The sequence below is a fragment of the Trichomonas vaginalis genome, chromosome IV (genome assembly GCF_026262505.1).
Source record: "Trichomonas vaginalis G3 chromosome IV, whole genome shotgun sequence".
NCBI classification, from domain to species: Eukaryota; Parabasalia; order Trichomonadida; family Trichomonadidae; genus Trichomonas; species Trichomonas vaginalis.
The window spans coordinates 12,478,256-12,497,608 of NC_067206.1; the positions used below are offsets into that span (position 1 = coordinate 12,478,256).

Below are 19,353 nucleotides of genomic sequence, written 5' to 3' on the forward strand. Positions count from 1 at the left end.
GAATTATATAGTTTAAATAAAAAATAAATCTTTAACAAATAAAATAAAAATATATATGTATATAAAATAAATTATATTGGAGTGGAGAGTAACAAAGCTGCTCCACGAAGGATCCAGAATTGTGGATCTTCTTTGACAGGGAAGTGGACTGAGACGACAAAGTTTGTTGACAAACCAGTAGAACTCAAAACACCAGCTCTTACTTGTGTTCTGTAAACAGGGCAAGCGAAATCAGTTGCTGGCATTACATAGTGTTGTTGTGGAATCAAGTGAATAACAGGTGCAGGAGCGTAAGTTGTACCAACCTTTGGATCTTTCATAATCTTTGCAGATGAATCCCAATCAGCACCATCGAAGAACATTCCGTAAATGTAGACACCGTCTTCTGGCTGAGAAGAGATTGCGTCTGGTGACAATTGTATTGTTTCTGTCTTGAATCTCAATGTGTTGACAGGAACTTTGTGTTTTCTTGAATAAGCCTGGAGAATTCCTGTCATGAATGACTGCGGGAAGAAGAAACCTCCGATCCAGAATGCAGGTGGTTCTCCTTTTGTTGCCCATGTCTTGATGAAATCAACTCTTTTAACAAGATCGGCAACCCACGAAATCAATGGTTTCATCGATGGATAAGCGGCTTGTGACCAAATATGAGGAACTTTTCCATTGTTGAACGCTGTGTACATCTCTGAGAGTGCGTCGTTCATTACGACTAAGCCTTTCACAGCTTTGATCAAGTTGTCGACGCTTTCTCTAACAACTTTCAACAACCTGTTGTATCTGATGATTTCCTGCCTCAAAACAACGTGTAATGATGTCTCGACTTCTGGTTCTTTGTAGACTAAATCTATAGGAATCTCCGCTTTGATCTTCTCGGCTTGGTCGATGACGAACTGGTCCTGTCTGGAGCCACTCGCGCCTCCAGAAACGCGTGGCTGTACACCGAGCAAAGCATTGACGAAATCGTTTGACTGAGCTGTTTGTGCGGACATTTGAGCGTTGATATGTAAACCGAAAATTGTTGGTGGATCTGTCTTTGGATACTCTTCAATCTGCTGGAGAACGCTGTTGTATCCTCTGACTGTTGGAGCGTTGAAAAGATTTGCTTCATCGTATGTGCACGTTTCATTCAACAGCTTCTTGTGGATGATGTTTGAAAGATGTGCAAGCAAACAACGGCGATCCCAGTCATCAGTAACTCTTCCACCGTAAGCAATCTGTCCGACGAGGTAATTAAGAGCTTTCCACTGGATTTCCTGGCCTTCGACCATGAGTGAATTCATCATCAAAGTGGCCATTCTGTAGTCAGAATCAGACCACTCGTAAATGATGTTCCATCCCAAAGGACCGAACTTCTTTCTCTCCTGGATCAAAGAAGCGAAGAAAGCCAAGCCAACGCAGAATCTCTGTGCTGTTGTGCTCATTGCGTCGAAGAAATATGGATCAACGCATGTAGACATCAACCTGCTGACATTCAATGATAAACCACGAGGAGGTTCTGAAGTGACTTTCACAGATTCCTGGAGAACGGAGAATGGGAAATCAGGTGTTGGCATTGAAGACAAGAACAATCTGAAGTTCTGATGTACTTCTTTAGGTTTAGATCTGATCTCTCTCAGCATGTCACCCAATGTTGGAAGCCATGAAGCGTAGAGGTGGCAGTTTTGCAAGAAAACCCAGTTTCCTGTGATTTTCGCGTTCTTTATCAACTCAACAGCGATTGGACCTTGTCCTTGGCCGAGAGAAAGAGGCTGCAACTTGGCCTCGCTCTTGTCTGAGAACTGTCTGAGAGCTGGAAGAGGATCTGCACCTTGTGAAAGGATGAATACCAAAGGAATTGGTGGTTTAGTGTCTGCAAATGCGGAAGGAATTGAGAGATCAGGTGGTTGAGCGTAATTTTGTCCTTTTTCGGAAACAATGAATTGTATTGTTCCCAAAATTAATTTTCTCGGACAAGCAGTTGCAATCAAAAGAATTCTCTCGAAGTTAGTCAACTGGTCGTATCTCGCAGGTAATTTGAGACTTGACTCGCTGATGAAGAACTCAGAGAAATCGTCGAAATTCGATTTGACGTCGTTTGCGAAATCTTTGAGTTTTTCAACGTATTTTCCAATTGCAACAATTTTACGCCATGTCATCAAATTGATGGAATCATCTGGAGGAGAAACCTGGTCTTCAGGTGGTAAATCACTTGGTCCTCTGACGAACAATTCCCACTGTTCAGTGCTGATGTTTCCTTCATCTCTCATCACAGAAGTTATCAACAAAAATGAATAGAAAATTTGGTGTCTTGCGAACAAACCGCGAGAAACAGCGCAATAAGTTCTGTATGTGATTAACTCAATGAGATCGGACAATCTCTGTTCAATTGTGTCTGCTTTGTACGGTGTTTGGATGCAGTTAATGAACAAGTTCTTGAAGAACTCAAGGGAGTATTGATACATCGGATCAACACCTGGCAAATCAGGTAAAGTGAAGAATAATGTTGAACCTCTTTGTGCAACGCCTCTGTAGACTTCGCAGAGTTCTTTGTTTTGTTTTTCTGATACTTCTGCCTCTTCTAATCTAGCTGTAACTGCTTTAGCTGTTGCTTTAGCTTCTTGCAAAGCTACAATTAATTCTTCGTTATCCAAAATGTTTCCTTCTGATTTGAAGAGAAGCTGCAAAATCTTCTTCATTTGCTGATCCAATGTCTTCTTGTTCTGTGCGATTTCTACAACTAATTTGGCTCTCGCTGCTTCTACTTCTGGTTTCTCAAGCTTGACAACATCTGTCAATAACTGCTCGACCAAACCATTTGGAGTAACAGCGAAATTGATCACAGACATTTGGATGAAGACATCTGGCATGAAAACAGGGTTTCTGTATTTAGTGACTAACACGAGTTTGAAGTTTGGATCGTAATCAATTTCTCTGCCATCGAGAACGATCTTCTTGTTTCCTGCAGGTCCTTTTCTGAACTGCGGACTCAAGATTGACTTCAAAGCCGGGTCAATTGTTTCTCCAACACCTTCAACAATGACAGGAGTTCCCATTTTGATGGCGTTTTCTATTGTGATTGACATCTTGGAGTCTCCTGGTCTGATGATCTGCAAACCATTCTCTTCATTGATGGCGCAGAACCATCTGAAGCCTTGTTCTTGTGGATCAATCAACAGAGGCCATCTTGTACATTGTGTGACCAAGATACCGTTTTCTGTACTGAGATTGTCTGAAGGAAGTCCTGCAATTCTCCAATCTCTGATCAACATTGGATCTCCTGCAGCTGATTCGAGAGAGAAATCTTCCGTGAATGGAATTTCAACAGATTTGATGATCTCCTTCATTTTCTCGAGTAAAGAAACTCTGTAACTTGGAGGGAATGGTCCGAAATAGGACAAGTTCAATGCAATCAAGAATGTATCACCAACAATGTTTGCAGCCAAGCTGTTGAGTGTTTTGAGGGATTCAGACCATCTTCCGAGTTCATCATTAAGAGCTGTTGTGAGTTTAGAAGCGTTATCAAGTCTCAATTGTGTCCTGTTGATTTGAGCTTGTAACTTCTGTTGCTGGTCTAATGATGCCTGGAATCTTGCTCTCAAATCATTGTATTTGGCCTCTAAATCATTCAATTCTGCGACTTTTTCAGCCAATTGAGCCTGAGCTTGGTCTCTTGTCTCTTGTGCTTCAGCGCATTTCTTTTCTAATGGTTCGATTTCTCTTCTGACTCTGATGAAATCGTTGATGGCGATGACCCATCTGCAGAGGCAAGAAGCAGCTCCTGATTGCTCAGCAACTAACTCGACTTTGAACTCTGGATCTTGTAGATACGGCTGGATTTTTGCGAGGTCTTGGTCAGTAATGTTTTGGTTGTGTAATTCACTGAGAATTGTCATGTTGTTTGGCTTTGAAAGGAATGTTTGCGCTCCTTTCCAATCTGTTGGGAATCCTGTTAATGAGCATACAGCGCTGAGAACTAATTTAACTCTACTTGGTGGGTTCTTGTATGTTTTAACTGCAGCCAATTCACCTTTCTTTGATTTAAGGAGTTCGACAGCTTCCATTGCTGATTTCAACATTGGAAGAATTGCATCTCTTTCTGCTGCAGCCTTTGTTGCCAACACTTCTGCAACATCAGCTTTCTTTTGAACTTCGACTTTCTCTGTTTCGACTGTTGCTTTCTTTTCTTCCAAAACTTTCTTGTCGCCTTCCAATTCTTTGAGAAGTTTCTCGACTTCCACAGCGTGAACTTCTAACTGTGGTTTCAATGCGACTAACTCTTGTTCCATTCCTCCTACGACGCTATTTGTTTCTTCGATCTTTGATACACCACGTTTAAGCATTGATTGCTCTTCTTCGAGTTTCTTTTGACGCTTTCCAAGTGATGTACCAAATGCTTTCATGAAATCGATGTAAGCGGCAGGAGTTACGTAATAAAGTCTTCTTACTTGCTGCATCATTTCATCAGCTGTTGTTGTAACTGCTGTATGACATTTTCCTGCAGCTGTTGCGAGCTTTTCTTGGATTCCTTCTACAACAGGAACGCCGTTGAAATCGATCTCTTTGAACTGGGAAAGAGCGACATCCATCAAAGCAGAATCATTCCAAATATCGAACCAATCAATTGTGCAACAGTTAACTAAAGATGGGAACATGTTTGTTCTTGTTCTGAACTTTTCACCAATTGGAGACAAAGCCAAAACAATGTGTAAGTTTGTTCTAACTCTGTTGATGAATGTACTCAATATTACATCTCTTGCAAATGAAAGATTGAGCTTCTTGATGACAGGAGTCATTTCTGTGACAATTTTTTCTGTTTCTTCACTGTCAAACAAATTAGGAACTTCACCGTTGTTTAAGATGCAGTTTATATCTTCCAAGAATGACTCATTGATGATGTGTTCATCGGACATCATGAAAACAATCTGTTTTCCTTCGATACCTGTCTTCAAATACAACTCTTTCAAGTCATCTCTGAATTCAGTTCTCGTGTAATGGTTTGTGAGTTTTGGTTCAGCGTAAATTGCATCGCAAACACAAGCAGCAGCCTTTGCAGTTGTTCTCTTACCTGTGCCACCGACACCAACCAACAACATGTTTCCTGCTGGTTGTCTGAAAACACGGGTAATTCTGCAGATGTGTTTGATGCAATCTTCGAAGAAAACAAGCCTTGTATCTGGCATTCTTTCATCAAAGATCTGTGTGAGTTTATCCTTGATTTTAGGAAGATTATCAAATGGTCTGTAATATGCATCATGTGTCATGAAATCGCAGAACAATGGTTTCATCTTTCCTTCCTCTTCTTCTGCTTTGAAATTCTTCTTCTTGAGATTAATTAAAATATCAATGAAAGCAGCTCTGTCAGTGTTATCAACAAGTCTATCATGATAAACTCTCATGTTCTCGTGCTCCCAGAGATTTGCCATGTTTTCTGGTGTGTAAACAACTTCAGGTCTTGCTGTTTTAATTCCTGTGAAAACTTTTGCCAAATCACGCAAGTTGAATGTGTAATGAGATTTAGAAGGTGTTGGAAGGAATTCGTGGCAAACTCTATCGAATATAGTAACAGAAGATTGTACTATATTGTCTTTGAGTTGCTTGATTGCATCAGGGAACTTAGTTCTTGCGAAGAAACATCCCATCGATGTTCCGAAAATTTGTTTTAATGAGGCAGATGTTGGTTCGCTTAAATACAAAACAGCGAATTTGGAAGTGAATCTTGGAGAAGGCTCAGCTCTTCCTCCTCCCGCTGGTTGTCCTGCAGCAATGATAATCATGTCTTTGACTTGAATCCACGACAAATCTTTCATATTGAAGAAACCTCCTTGTGAAAGATATTGTCTCAAAAGTTCTAAAGGAGGCTGGGCACCGTATGTTTCTGGTTTTGGCATGATTACGTCATCTACAACGAAACAAGCATTTTTACCTTCAGGAGCACCTAACAATGTCTTCTTCTTTGTTTCCATTTTAGTCTCGATTGTTTCCTGGATCTGTTTGGCCGTTGTTTGTGCGGATAATGTCAAAGAGAATGTCATAACTTTTTCTTCCATTTCTTTGAGAGTGTTCATTACAATTGTTGTCTTTCCGCCACCACTTGGACCGGTGATCATCGTGTGCATCTTGTTTTCAACGCATAACTTGAGGAGATTCGAGAAACAAACTGTATCTTCTGTAGCAACAAATTCTTCATTTGGTTCTGCTGCTTCTGCTCTTTGTGACCACATGTTGAATGTTGTCAAATCATCTTCAAGGTAATAATCAAAGATCAATCGCTTTTGAGGGTATTGGAACTTGTTTCCGATTGCTTCTCTCAACAAAGTATCGAAATCAATCTTGTTCTTTGGATTCAAAGAACCTCCAAATGCCCAGGCAAAGCACCATCCGAAAACTGTTTTGATCTTTTTCTCGTACAAATCATCATTATCTGTTGCAAGTTTTTCTTTGTGTCTCTCTAAGAAAGACTCAAAGAATGTCTTGCAAGTGTTGAAACCATTGGCCAATGTGCAGCGGAATTGGAATCCAGTGAAAACTTCCATTGTGTGCTTGATCATGTCCATGATTACTTCCTTCAAAGCTGGCTTCATTTGTGTGACAGAGAACCAGTTATAAACGAAAGCAGTCCATGGAATGTCAATTGGTTCGTAGTAAACCATGCCACAACGAGAAACAGTAGCAGGAGAAGCTTGTGAAAGATCACCGACTTCGAAGATCATTTCCATTTCATCTGTCATCTTAAGACGCTGTGAGTTTGCAAGAGAAAGCATTTTGTTATCATCCAAAACAGTGTTCATGTTTTCAATCCACAAAGCATCGACAGGTCCATCGAAAATGATCCATTGTTTCTGATCAGTTTCTGCTGCAACAGATTCTCTGAACATTTTAGATACAATGCCATCGAACCATTCTCCTGTGTTCTCATTGAATGCACCGTACATCTTTGATAATTCGATGGATTTCGGATTCAATGTCATCATGTTTGCGTTGATGACTTCTCCCAACGAATGCAATGAAACAGTTTTACCGCCACCTGTTGGGCCAACCAACATTACACCGTGTCTGATACGCATTGTCTCCCATAACTGAACAGTCTTTACAATCAATGGTCGGACTGAACTGTCCAAATTGTGGGATTTGAGGTTTTCTTCGAGTTTTTGTATGAGTTTCGGATCTAAAACTGTCTCGAAAACGACATCTTGGAAGAGGTCATTAACCAGAGATTGGAACAATGTCTTATCGTTACCCAACAGCTTTGGAATGTTTGAGTTATTAATGGCTTGGATGAGGATTTCATCTTCAGGGTTATTTGGCATTTGGCGCTTAACTAAACCTGCCATGGAAAGGACAGATTTAAGAGCTCTCATACCGAAATCGTAGTGAGATTGTGGAGAAAGCATTTCTGATGACAGTTTGTACAACTGAGTGATTTTTTCTGCAAGGACACGAGCATTTTCGAAACCTTGTCCGTACAAGAAAATCTCAGCAATCAAAGCGTAATCAGGGACAGTCATAGCGATTGGTCTGAACAAAGCCTTGAGGTTATCAGGAAGCTCTGTACGGCCAGCGTAACCAGGGTTCATTGTGATGAAAACGCCGCACTTTGGATTGAGAGGAATGTTCTTTCCGCAGAACATGAAATTCGTTGCGTTCTCATTCAAAGCGTCCTGAATTGTTCTGACCTGCTCAGCAATGACAGAAAGAACACCAGGATCAATACGGTTGAACTCATCGAAGCAAGCCCAAGCACCTGTCTGTGAAAGACCGCTGAAGAAAGCCTGCATCTGGTTGGCAGTGACAGCTTCTGAACAGTTGAAAACGACGCAGAAGTTTGCAATTGCTTTCGCGAGGTCTTTAACTGTTTCTGTCTTACCTGTACCTGCAGGACCAGCTGGAGAACCGCCGAGATGATGTCTCAAAGCGCTTGTCAGTGTCAAATAGCATCTCTCTGTCAAAGGAGTGATGATAAGACGAGGTGTTGCACCAAGATATTCGTAACCGTATTCAATTGTTGAATCAGTTTGTCTGACCAATATCTTGTTGTCTTCAAAGAAGTATCTCAAACGCTTTGTCCATTCGAAATCAGTGACATCGGAAATTCCTGATTTCTGGATTTCTTCGATTATATCTCTGTTGTGGACTTCGATTGTAATCAAAGCAACCAAAGCTTCTCTGTAGACTTTGTTTAAGTCTGTTCTAACCAATCCTGCCAATTCTTTCAATCTCTGCTCGTAAACTTCAAGAGCTTTGTTCATAGAACCATTTAAGTTCGTTGAAACTAAGTGGCAGAAGAAGACTTGAGTGATTGCCAGAATTGTTTGTGCAGGGAATTGTGCTGTCCATTCTCCAAATGGTTTTGATTCATATGCATTAAATGCATCGGTAGAAATCAGTTGCAATGCTCTCCTCATGTTGGCTTCTAATGATTTAAGCCAGCCTTCAACAGGTCCACGAACAGCAACGGTTTGTATCGGAATCACTTCACCTTCCTTTGAAATTATTTGGTCGATTGAATGTCCTGAATCTATTAAGTGCAAACCGTAGATATTTTCGAACAATTTGTTGAGGTGCTTTTGGAGACCGACAGGGTTCTTTCCGAGAGAAAGGATTTCGATGAGGTCGTCGTTTGAAAGGAAGAAGAATCTTGGGAATTCTGTTCTCTTTGACATCAAGAAGACTTCGATTGCTTTTTGAATTGATTCGTATCTTTTATCCCATGATGCCAAGTTTCTTAATGGTTCATCACTTTGTGCAGCGATTGCGTAAACTCTTGGTTTATCTCTGATTGCGACAACCCAGTTCTTAAACTCTTTTTCAACTTCATGGAAGAGTTTGAATTCATTTGAAAGTTGTCTTTGAATATCAGAATCCTTGAAAATGTTTCTCAAGTACATCCATTGTTTCTGTACACTTGAAATCAATTCAATCATCTTCTGTACTTTGTTTAATACGCCAATTGTCTTGTCAACTCTTACTTTGATTGGTCCGACATATCTAGAAGATCTAATTGTTGAGCATTTGACGAATGAGTCATCGAGAATTTCAGTGATATCAGCCAATCCTCCCAATGTTTGTACATTTGTGTCAGCGTTGTTAATAATTTCGAATCTGACACCAGCCCATTCGATCAAAATGTCTTCAATCATCTTCAACAATGTCTGCTCGTTCTCAGCTTCAACAGCGATGACTGCGAATTCCTCTGAGTACTTCACAGCGCCTGCTTCAACAAGAGCGGAAACTTTTAAGTCGCCTGTTCTCAGACCTCTTACATCGACCATTTTTTCGATTCTTTCCCAGTGTCTGTCCTGAAGAGCTTTCGATCTTACTGTTGAAATGATTGGAGCAAGTTGGAAGAAATCTGTTACAGAGTCCTTTAGTGTTGCTGCCAATTGTGATGTTGGGAAGTTTCTCACTAAGAAATCTACTGTTCTCTTTGTCTTTTCTATGTTTGTTTGGAATTCAACAGCGTCGAGTTCTTTGAGGAATGTTTTGAGTATTTTCTCGCGTTGTTTCGACCACGAATCCGCTGTTGTATACAATGTCTTTTTGTTCTTAAGTTCAGTAAGAAAGATTTGCAAACCATCGATTTCTGTTTGCGGCTTTCCAATGAGCATTTGGATTTGGTTGTATCTTTCCAAATCGTGTTGGAACTTTTCTCCTTTTTCATCAATAGATTTAATGGCAACTAATGATTCATCAACATTCTCTGTGAGTTGTGCTAACTCTGTCTGTGCAGTAACGATGTTTTCTGATAGTTTTGATACATCGTTTTTGATGTGCTCGCTCCATTTCCTTATCAAAGCTTCCTTTGACTCTCCCATCTTCATGTACGCGCTTTCTAAAGCTGAGTATTTTGGATTCATTCCTTTCATGAGTTCTGTCAGTTCTTCTGTCATCGGGAAACCTTCTTTTCCTGCGAGATTGTACAGTTCGAATATTGCGTGGTACTGTTTCCTGTATTTGTCAATGTCTTCTGTCAATTTGTAGTACAACTCGAATTGGTCTCCGAAATCAAAAACATTGGAAACTTCTCTGGAAATCTTATCATATAAATCAGTGATTAATGCATCGAAATCTTTGGCTTTCTTGAATACTAAATCAGGTACATAGTTCCTGACTTTGTCAAGTGCTTGTCTTGGAATAGGAGTGAATGTAGCCTTCATTTTTCTTAACTCAATTCGAACTAATCTATGTTCTATTTCTTCTGGCATTCCATCGACTTTTTCTATGTCTGCTCTTAGTTTGTTGATGAGTTCTGAGAATGCATATGCACTGTCATCCTCAAACTCCATCTTCAGTTCCTTGGAAAAGTTGTAATCATCGATGTAAGGTTGTAAACTTTTTGTCAGTTCACTTAATTCATCGAATGTTTTTCTGATGTTCGGTTCGAGCTGTGCAATTGAGTCTCTGTACTGAGCATCCATGTTCAAGATGTCTTTGAACTTCTGTGTCAGTTCGATTTCTCTAACTTTGTCAAGCTTGGAAAGACTGTCATTTGTGTAAATGGCAAAATCACTCGAATACAAAAACCGCTCAAAGATATTTGCGGTGTTTGAGAGCTCTTCCCAGGCTCTGGACATCTTGTTGATGAATAAATCAGGGGCAGGATCAAAGTGGTCGACCTGGAAATCAACTGAAAGACACATTTGTTGTGGAGTTGATATCATGAAGTCAACAAATTGCTTGGCAGAGTTGTTGACGCACTCAAGAAGTGCTTGCATGAATTGTAAGTCGCATGATCGTATAAATTTGGTAATTCTACGGCACATTGACCTGATTGTGGCTAATCTTGTAAAATGTTGGGCATCGCCATCGGCAGATACGAACTCATCCTTTTGGTTCGTCTTGTAGTGCCTGTTCTTGTCCATTTTAGCTTGCTTGTTGTATTGGCCGATGAATTGTTCGAGTGAATAAGTTGCATTATCTGTATTTCCGATATCTCGAGAGGCAGAATGTGCTGCTTCGCATGCGGCAGATATAACTTCGTGGGCACGATTATGTACATCTTGGAATCTCTGCATTAATCCTTGAATATAAACACTTTGCTTTTCGAGAAATTGATTTAATGTATGAGGATAGGCGAATTTGAGGTCGACAAGTGGGATTTTCTGTATTTCGAGTGCAATTTTGCGAATTTCTTTTCCAATAACTTTGAAATGAGGAGAAGCCATCAAGAATTTCTTTTCGATCTTCTCGGCTGATATTGTGCTCTTGTTTGATATCGCTGACTTGAGTAATGAGCGAAAAGCGTAAAGGCTGAGGAAATTCTTGAAAAATGGAACTTCTCCAACACGGCGATAAAGGACAACCTCACGGACCCATTGGTTTATTGCAATGAATCTGCCATGTCCTTCAATAAATTCTGTAATACCATCGATAGATAATGTAAAGTAATGTTTTGGCAAAGTATCGAACGTAAATGGTACCAAACAATACATGTTTGGAACAGGTAATGGTGCATAGTCGAGATATATAAATTCATTTGTTAAATTGAGTAAAGTAAATTGCCAAATATACCAATATGGAAGATCGCGATTTTGCCATTCTTCGTCCGAAATGTAAGGACTGTAGAGTGGGTGCTTCTTCCATTCATCGAGATCTGTCAATGCTTGATGAAACCATGATGGAACTATTTTTGTATAAGCTCTAGCTGTTTGTGGAGCGGATTCATCATCAGTACGAGCTGATTTGCATGTTGGAATCTTCGAAAGTCGTGGATTTCTTTCAGTTCTCGCGGACTGAGGTGGTTGTGAGATTTCAGCTGGTTTATGTGAAAGAGATATTGGTGGAATTATTGTTTTTTTGCGTCCTTTACCAAGGTCTGGAATGACTGGTGTTTTCTTCTGTGAACAAATTAATCTATTTTGAAGTACATCAGACATTTCCGCAAAAAGATTCTAAATGTAATGAAAAAAAAAATTTTATAAACGGGATTGCTATCGTCGTGCCATCATCAGAGAAATATTGAATAAGATTTCATTTTAATAATATGACAATATAACTAAATCAATGAGTTATTTCATATGATGTTTATCTAAAGGTACATTCACTAGGCGATAACAGTAAAATGGGATGAAAATAGGATAAATAGCATCCCTATATAGTGCCTAACAATATTTATACGGGCCAAAAAAATTTGGCTAGAGATTTGGCGAGTTAGAAAACTTAGAAAATTGAAAGGGATTTTTATTTTTGAATTTTTTTTGGAAAGTTAAAATTGCGATTAAAAATCGATTTCCGGGAGAACTAAGCATCTCATCATATATTTAAATCGATAAAAATATTAAATAATAGTTGAATAGTATAACTACGTGAAATTATGGCTGAATATACAGAAAAAATGAACATATTTGACATTTTTGAAAATTCATACGTTAGATGGTGACAGACTCATAAACTATACTTTAGCTAAGATTGATATATGGTTTCAACAACACATGGTTAAAATCGTAAAAATATTTTAGATTTCAAAAAGATATATATGGTAATATAATGGAACAAAGTCAACAAATAGCATGTTAAATATGTTATAATTAACTTTTTATTAGATCCAATAGTAGATATCGAATGGTTTCCAACTTTATGGTTAAATATTTTCTTTTCGAGCTTCTCTTTAACTGTTGTATTAAGGTTGTAAATTTTTGATGCTAGAAACTATGGAATCTTCTTTGCTGCTGCATTTTTCTTGAGAGTTCTTGCAATTTCGAATATATCTGCGCATTGTATGAAATGGAGGCTTTAAAATATCTTGAAAACAGAATAGGACTGCTTTTCCAAAGGAATGCTTACTTGTAAATCAGAGAGTTTCAAAATTGACAGCAAGATTATCATCATAACTTTCGATTTTGCTGCGAAAAAGGAAGACAAGTAATTAACAAATCATTTACTGTTGTTCATCAAAAGAAGAAAACTTTGATAACAACTAATGATGATAAAATCAAGCTATCTTTTAATATTTTAAATTGATAAGACATTCAAAATATTTGAATGGTTTAAAATATTTTCTTTTAATTTCTATAAGATATTATCATGATTATATAATAAAATTTAAATTTTTATTCAAAAAGGCAATATTTCAAACTTTTAATTTCAAAAATCTTAATTCTGCAATAAGTGTATTTAATTGTAGCAAATTTAATGATCCTTCGTCATGCTTAGCAATTTGGAACTCATAAATTAATGATTTCTTCAAGTAAAATTCTGCATTATTTCAAAAGTCAATAATTCTCTAGTAACTTTTCTTCAAACCCTAACCATTATATTATATGTATAATGGAGAATAATTGCAAAGAAAGATAGCCGAATTTACTGGGTAGTTCTTGTGATGCGAAATAATTGCAAATTAACACCTAGTTTTAACAGCATCAATCTCTTTTTGCTCTCATTTAAATGCATTCGCACACTTTAATTTTGAAATATAAGAGTTTTGGAAATTATCAAATTTATCTGCTCAAATACTATAGATCTTCATAAGTGTTAATAGAATCATTAGCCTTACATATAGTGTTTAATATAATGATGCACATTATACTGGGATTCATTCCTTATTCATCTAGTTATTATAAGATTTACAACCCCATGAAAATTTAAAATTTTGTCAAAAATAGTGAATGTACCTTTGTTTATCTAAAATCATGACATTTGACACAGAAATTCAAAAAATCTAAATAATTTCAACAATTATTCAGATATCATCAAATCTAGCGAATGTTCTCCAGGATAAATATTTCTTTACTAATCATATTTTGCTAATATTTCAATTATTAAAAGATTTTATTTAAAAATTTAAGAAATATAATGTATTTAATAAAACATATCGATTTAAAACAGATATTTATGAGCAAAACAATGAGATATATAAAGAAATATCGCATAAAAATGATTAGAAATCGTCAACTGGTTGACCACGATGTAAATTCCTTGCTTTCTTCTTCTTTTGAAGGAATACGTATATTAATATAATAAACAATGCTGATGCTGAAGATGTGAACGCAAAAACGCCGGATCCTCTCATATTGCTTTGATAATGCGTGCAAAGTATTTTAGCGCAGCTTTTTGACTTGCTTTCTGTACATCTATCGTTAGGATTTTCTCCAATTTTGTTAAGACCGCAACATCTGAATTTATTTTCAACGTAGCGAAGTTTTGGTGAGTTAATCATGATACTCCATTGCGGGAGTAAGTTTGAAAAGAATGCCTTTGGATCTAATACCCAGTTAACTGCGTAATATCCGTTGATAAATGTCAAAACAATGCATAAGAAAACGTATGCGTCTGCAATTTGTTTATTTTCGGTAAAATATGCTAATTTGTGAAGTAATAATATTAAAGAGAATAAAACTAAATCGAATAATGGAAGATATTCTGGAAATCTTGTAAGGAAATAAATTCCTGACTCTAAAAGCCAGCTTTTAGTCATAACTATACATAATACATCAGCAACCATATTAAACATGGCAGCCAATGTAACTAAAACGTTTAAATCCATATAATTTCGAAAATTAAAAAATAAATTTTACACGTCAAATTTAAAGTTTATTTGTCAAAAAATCATAAATTTTTGTCAAAAAATGGATGATATTGTAGAATGTTATTGTGGGGACGATGAAGAAGATGGCTTAATGCTTTGTTGTGAACAATGCAAGAAATGGCAGCATGCTCAATGTGTTAACATCAATAAATTCACAGAACCACTTCATTACGTTTGCCCAACTTGTAAAGGTATCAAAATTGGATGTAAATGCGGATATGAAGCAGATTATCAAAAGTCACTCATTATGTGTGTAATTTGTCACAAATATTTCCATAAAAGACATGTAAATCTCGGATTCGGACCAAATCCATCAGTTTATGTATGTCCTGACTGCTCAAAAGGGGAATTCAGATACACAGAAGATGAAATCAATCCATTACCATCGTTTTTACCTCATTTAAACGCTCCAATTTACATTAAACCAATTTCTGAGATAAATCCACCAATTCCTAAAGGTCCATTATACGACAAACTATCAGAAATACCACAAATTTCATCCGTTGGAGCAATTTGTGCATATATTTATTCAAATTTCAGATCAATAATTTTCTTATCTCATCCAACAATCGAATTTTTTAAGATCAAAAAATACAAAATGTCCAAAAAAGCTCAAATCTCGTGGAATTTCGTATGTACAATGATTAGAGCAATAGAATTCATGACAATGACTCCAAAACAACAAATTATACAGATGCTTGACCATTTGATTTATTTAGACATCTACAAAGTCCCCACATCTGAACTGAACAGAATTCCTGTCAACAGATTCATTTCAGAATGCCCAGATTTAGATAATGCATATGATTACACCGAAAGAGCTGAAGATGACTTCCTTGATGAGAACCCAGAGTTCGAAGCCATCCAATTAAACTCATTTGGCTACAAACCATTGAGAATTGTCGCTGGAAATAACGGAATGAGAACTGTCATCACGGAAAAGGAAATAAAGGCTGGAGAATTAATCTTTCCTGTATATGGAAATCTTTATCTTATGGAAGAGATCGACAGAAGCTCCACAACTCCGAAATTAGAAATTTACAGAATTAGTCAAACAGAAATCGCACTTGATACGACAGAATTCACTCAGTTCAACATATTCCAACAGATACGACGTGGATTTGTCTCAAATTGTACGATTTTGCCCTTTGATATCGGAGATAACAGATATCTTGGTATTTTTGCGACCAAACCGATCCCAATGCCATTACTGAGCCTTAACAACACCGATGATACCTATGTTATTCCTCCTGGATCCGAATTAGTTTTGCCATTTGATATATCTCCAGTGAAACTGAATCTAAACGCAACCTGGACCACGGAATCAGTTGACTGTCCAACAATAGAGCCGTCAGTGCTTCTCCAGCCTCAAATTTCAAAAGTCAGAGAACTTCTCGACAAAGGCCAACAAAAGAAGCGACCAGAGCACAAAAAACAAGAAAGACCAAAAGATGTAAACACTTTGAAGTCGCTTTTCAAAGGTCCGTTTTATATCGACATAGAACTTGAGAGCGAAGACGAAAATATGGATGTTCCGAAGCTCTCTGAAGATCTCCCTGCGCAGCTATCACATTTTGCGCCACCAGGAAGAAAGTCTTGGTTGAGATGTGAAGAAATTCAACGGCCATCGATCAATATTTCCCATCTATGGTTCCAGAATACTGAAGCAACGAAGGTGGAGACACAAAATATTGTTCCAAAGAAAGCCGTTGCTTTGAAACCAAAACCAGCTGTTGCTTGGACTGTTCCTGAGGAAGGGTTCGTAGAAGTTTCTGATTACTGCTTACCTCCTGGTATATAATATTGTATTTTATGTATGTAATAAATATTCAAAATATATTATGAACTTTTAAATTTGATTTATATGATAAAATTCATATGTTTTTATCCTCATTCTGTATTCGTCAAGTTCGTTATATGGCTTTATTGCCTAAAAATTCACGAATCTTGACACAAAAAGCTTTTTGAGATTTTTATAGGATGTTCATTGTTTCGGTGATATTCTAGTCTACAATTGTTGTAGATTGTTTGGGGTTAAATCTCTGAATATTGAAGTTATTTAATTTATATTAAGAAAATTTAACAAGTTCCTGTAGATGTGTTGAATATTATTCAAAAAAAAAAGATTACTGTAGAATGCATTAAGTAAAGAATATGTTTATTTTAAAAAAAAATAATCTATTGTGGGGATTCAATGTACATCTGAATAAGGAGCAAGCAAATCCAAGTTCCTGCAACAAATGTTAATTCCTTGGATGGATAGAATAATGACCAAAAGCCAAATACTAAAAGTAATTCGCCTTTGTACATGCAATGATTGAGGCTAAATGGGAATGATGTTTCATGTTCCTTGCCTTCTAGAGTTCCTAATTGTTCACCAAAGAATGTTCTATCAATACCAATCTTTTTGGTCGAGTAAAATGTTAGATATGAGCCGATCGAAAGTAATGGGATTGCCATCCAGATACCATGTTTGTTGAAACCCTTTCTTGATCCAATGAGAATAAAGAAGAGCAAAGATATGAAATAACATGTAACAACGCAAGCAATGAGTTTCTGTTGATCGAACTGTTGATTAAATGATTCTGGGTTTGTGTATGCCCATGCTTGTGCTCCTGTTGCAATTAAAAGACATGGTATGATTAAAATACTCAACATCTTTATTTGTGAGGCGATTAATTCAGTAGTTGTAAATAGTCAATTGTGCATCTGACCGAAATTTTCATTCAAAAAAATCTTTTTCTTTGATCTTAAATTTGTTATTTTCATTCGATTTTTATTTTGAATTATTTTGCTATTTTTTGAAAATCAATTTCCGATAAAAACTTGACAATCATTTGAAAAAAACTGGGATATAATGTATTTTTCAATTTTCACATAATTTATTCATCATAACTAAAAAAAAAAAGGTAGTGGGGCCTCCAGGCACTTCGTGCCCTCTAGCCCTGAAGATGTTTAGTATAACTTTGTCCGGACAAGTAAGGGTCTATCGTCGCTACAGGAAAAGTTACAGGCGTTCCAAGGAAGTATACTTTGAGAAGCCTTTTCTCCATTTTAAAACAAGATAGGACCGTTATTTTACAAAACTGACAACACTTTGACCGAGTAGTTTTTTGTGCTGAACAAAAAGTGTCATATAAACATCTGTCAAAAACCGCTTTTTAACTTCACTTAAAATGCCACGTAAGCTACGTAAGAATATACGTAAGAGGAAGAGAGCATTGAAACATCCAATAGTAAAACTGACACCACAACAACAGTTGCAACAACAAATTATGAATGACCCCACTATGTTGCAACAAATGTCAAGCAACCCTATGCTTTTAAACCGAGTTATTGGTGCACAGAGTGGAGGTTTAAGAGCGGCACTTTTAGCGAAAATGGCAGGCTATGGTGGAGCTGCAGACGGAACAGCTTATAACCCTCAAAGTCAAATGAATTTGAGTTCACTCAAAAATCAAATAACAGATGTCAAAAAGTCAAACATAGACATACAGAAACAAATAAGTGAAAACGAAAAGAAACTAGAATATGACAGACACACAAAGAAACTCAATGAGTTAAACGTAGAGAAAAAGAAGAAAGAAGAACAACTGAAAGAACTAAGTACAGAGGAATATGCGAAAAAAGTGTCAGAAAAAGCAGCAGAAGTAGCAAAAATGGAACAAGATGTTATAAATTTGAAAAACCATACTACTCAATATAAAGTACTGAAAGATGAAGAGATAAAACAAAAAGCCATGAAGACATATATGGATAGCGATGAGTATAAAAAAGAAGTTGAAGCAAATGTAAAGGCAGAAAAACTTTTACAGTTGCAAAACCAAACCGTACAGTATGAAAACTTAGCACAAGAAAGTAAAAATAACGACGCAGCCATGCAAAAGGCAATGAAAAGCGCAGAATATATAAAAGCTAATAATGACTGGTTAGATGCCCAAGCCAACGCTAAAGCAGCCCAACTTATAGGGTCAATAAGGACAAAAATACAAGCGGATGAAGACAGTTCAAATGAAGCTTTAATGAATGCTGACTTTAAGAACGCCTTCGAAGCTCTTCATAGTAAGGTGAAACTAGTGAACGACTTCTCATCTGGAAAGAAACTGAAGTCTGAAGGTTTCGACAAAGAGTTAAGAGAAGTAGCACAAAATATGACGAAAATAACAGATGCAGCAACGAGACAGGCAGTTCAAAGTGCCTATGACGCCGTTAGAGCAACTGTTGTGGAAAGTCAAGAAAAAGAGTTACAACAGACCAAAACAGACCTAGTAAATGCTTTCTTAAAAACGAAAAGTCAGGTAGGACATTATGCTGCAGATGGAACATATGTGCCAGCTGGTGGAACTTATATACCAGCTGGTGGAACTTATATACTAGCCAGTGGAACTTATATACCACCAAACCCTCCAAGAGAAGCACCTGCACCAGGACTACCTAAAACATTTACATCGTCACATGGACACAGACACAGGCATGCACCAAAACCAACACAACAACCAACAGTTCAAAATCCAGCACAACAACCAACAGTTCAAAATCCAGCACAACAACCAACAGTTCAAAACACTGCACCACAACCAACAGTTCAAAACACTGCACCACAACCAACAGTTCAAAACACTGCACAGCAACAACCACAAACAGAGCAAGGACATAAAAGAAGTAGAGAACAAGGAAACCAATAATTCTTAAAAATGCTTAAGGAAGACTATGGTTACCCAGATACTCTTGACTTTAGTGACAGATATAAAGAAGCTATTAGAAAGTTCAAGGAAGGAAATACTGACCCGAACCTATTTAGCTTTATGGTTCAGCACCAAATGGGATATAATTTCAAACCTGGAAAATACAAG

At 37.2% G+C, this 19,353-nt stretch overlaps 5 protein-coding genes across 5 annotated transcripts, besides 1 other annotated feature; 2 read left to right on the top strand and 3 right to left on the bottom strand.

The window, feature by feature from the left end:
* Nucleotides 1-32: 32 nt before the first annotated feature.
* Nucleotides 33-11,867, bottom strand: TVAGG3_0078150 (dynein light chain binding; the record flags this gene model as incomplete). Its single annotated transcript, XM_001320230.1, has 1 exon — nucleotides 72-11,852. One exon carries the CDS (start codon nucleotides 11,850-11,852, stop codon nucleotides 72-74), a length of 11,781 nt encoding a protein of 3,926 aa, XP_001320265.1.
* Nucleotides 11,868-12,006: 139 nt separating this feature from the next.
* Nucleotides 12,007-13,593: a mobile genetic element.
* A 207-nt stretch (nucleotides 13,594-13,800) lies between these two features.
* On the bottom strand, nucleotides 13,801-14,465 carry TVAGG3_0078170 (uncharacterized protein; the record flags this gene model as incomplete). Its single annotated transcript, XM_001320229.1, has 1 exon — nucleotides 13,853-14,458. The coding sequence occupies one exon, from the start codon at nucleotides 14,456-14,458 to the stop codon at nucleotides 13,853-13,855; it is 606 nt and encodes a 201-aa protein (XP_001320264.1).
* Nucleotides 14,466-14,540: 75 nt separating this feature from the next.
* Nucleotides 14,541-16,314, top strand: TVAGG3_0078180 (the record flags this gene model as incomplete). The annotated part of the gene is made up of 1 exon (XM_001320228.1): nucleotides 14,541-16,301. One exon carries the CDS (start codon nucleotides 14,541-14,543, stop codon nucleotides 16,299-16,301), a length of 1,761 nt encoding a protein of 586 aa, XP_001320263.1.
* A 229-nt stretch (nucleotides 16,315-16,543) lies between these two features.
* TVAGG3_0078190 (phosphatidylethanolamine N-methyltransferase family) lies at nucleotides 16,544-17,158 on the bottom strand (the record flags this gene model as incomplete). Its single annotated transcript, XM_001320227.1, has 1 exon — nucleotides 16,679-17,158. One exon carries the CDS (start codon nucleotides 17,156-17,158, stop codon nucleotides 16,679-16,681), a length of 480 nt encoding a protein of 159 aa, XP_001320262.1.
* A 518-nt stretch (nucleotides 17,159-17,676) lies between these two features.
* TVAGG3_0078200 (protein of unknown function, DUF4106 family) lies at nucleotides 17,677-19,185 on the top strand (the record flags this gene model as incomplete). The annotated part of the gene is made up of 1 exon (XM_001320226.2): nucleotides 17,677-19,185. The coding sequence occupies one exon, from the start codon at nucleotides 17,677-17,679 to the stop codon at nucleotides 19,183-19,185; it is 1,509 nt and encodes a 502-aa protein (XP_001320261.2).
* Between the last annotated feature and the right edge of the window lie 168 nt (nucleotides 19,186-19,353).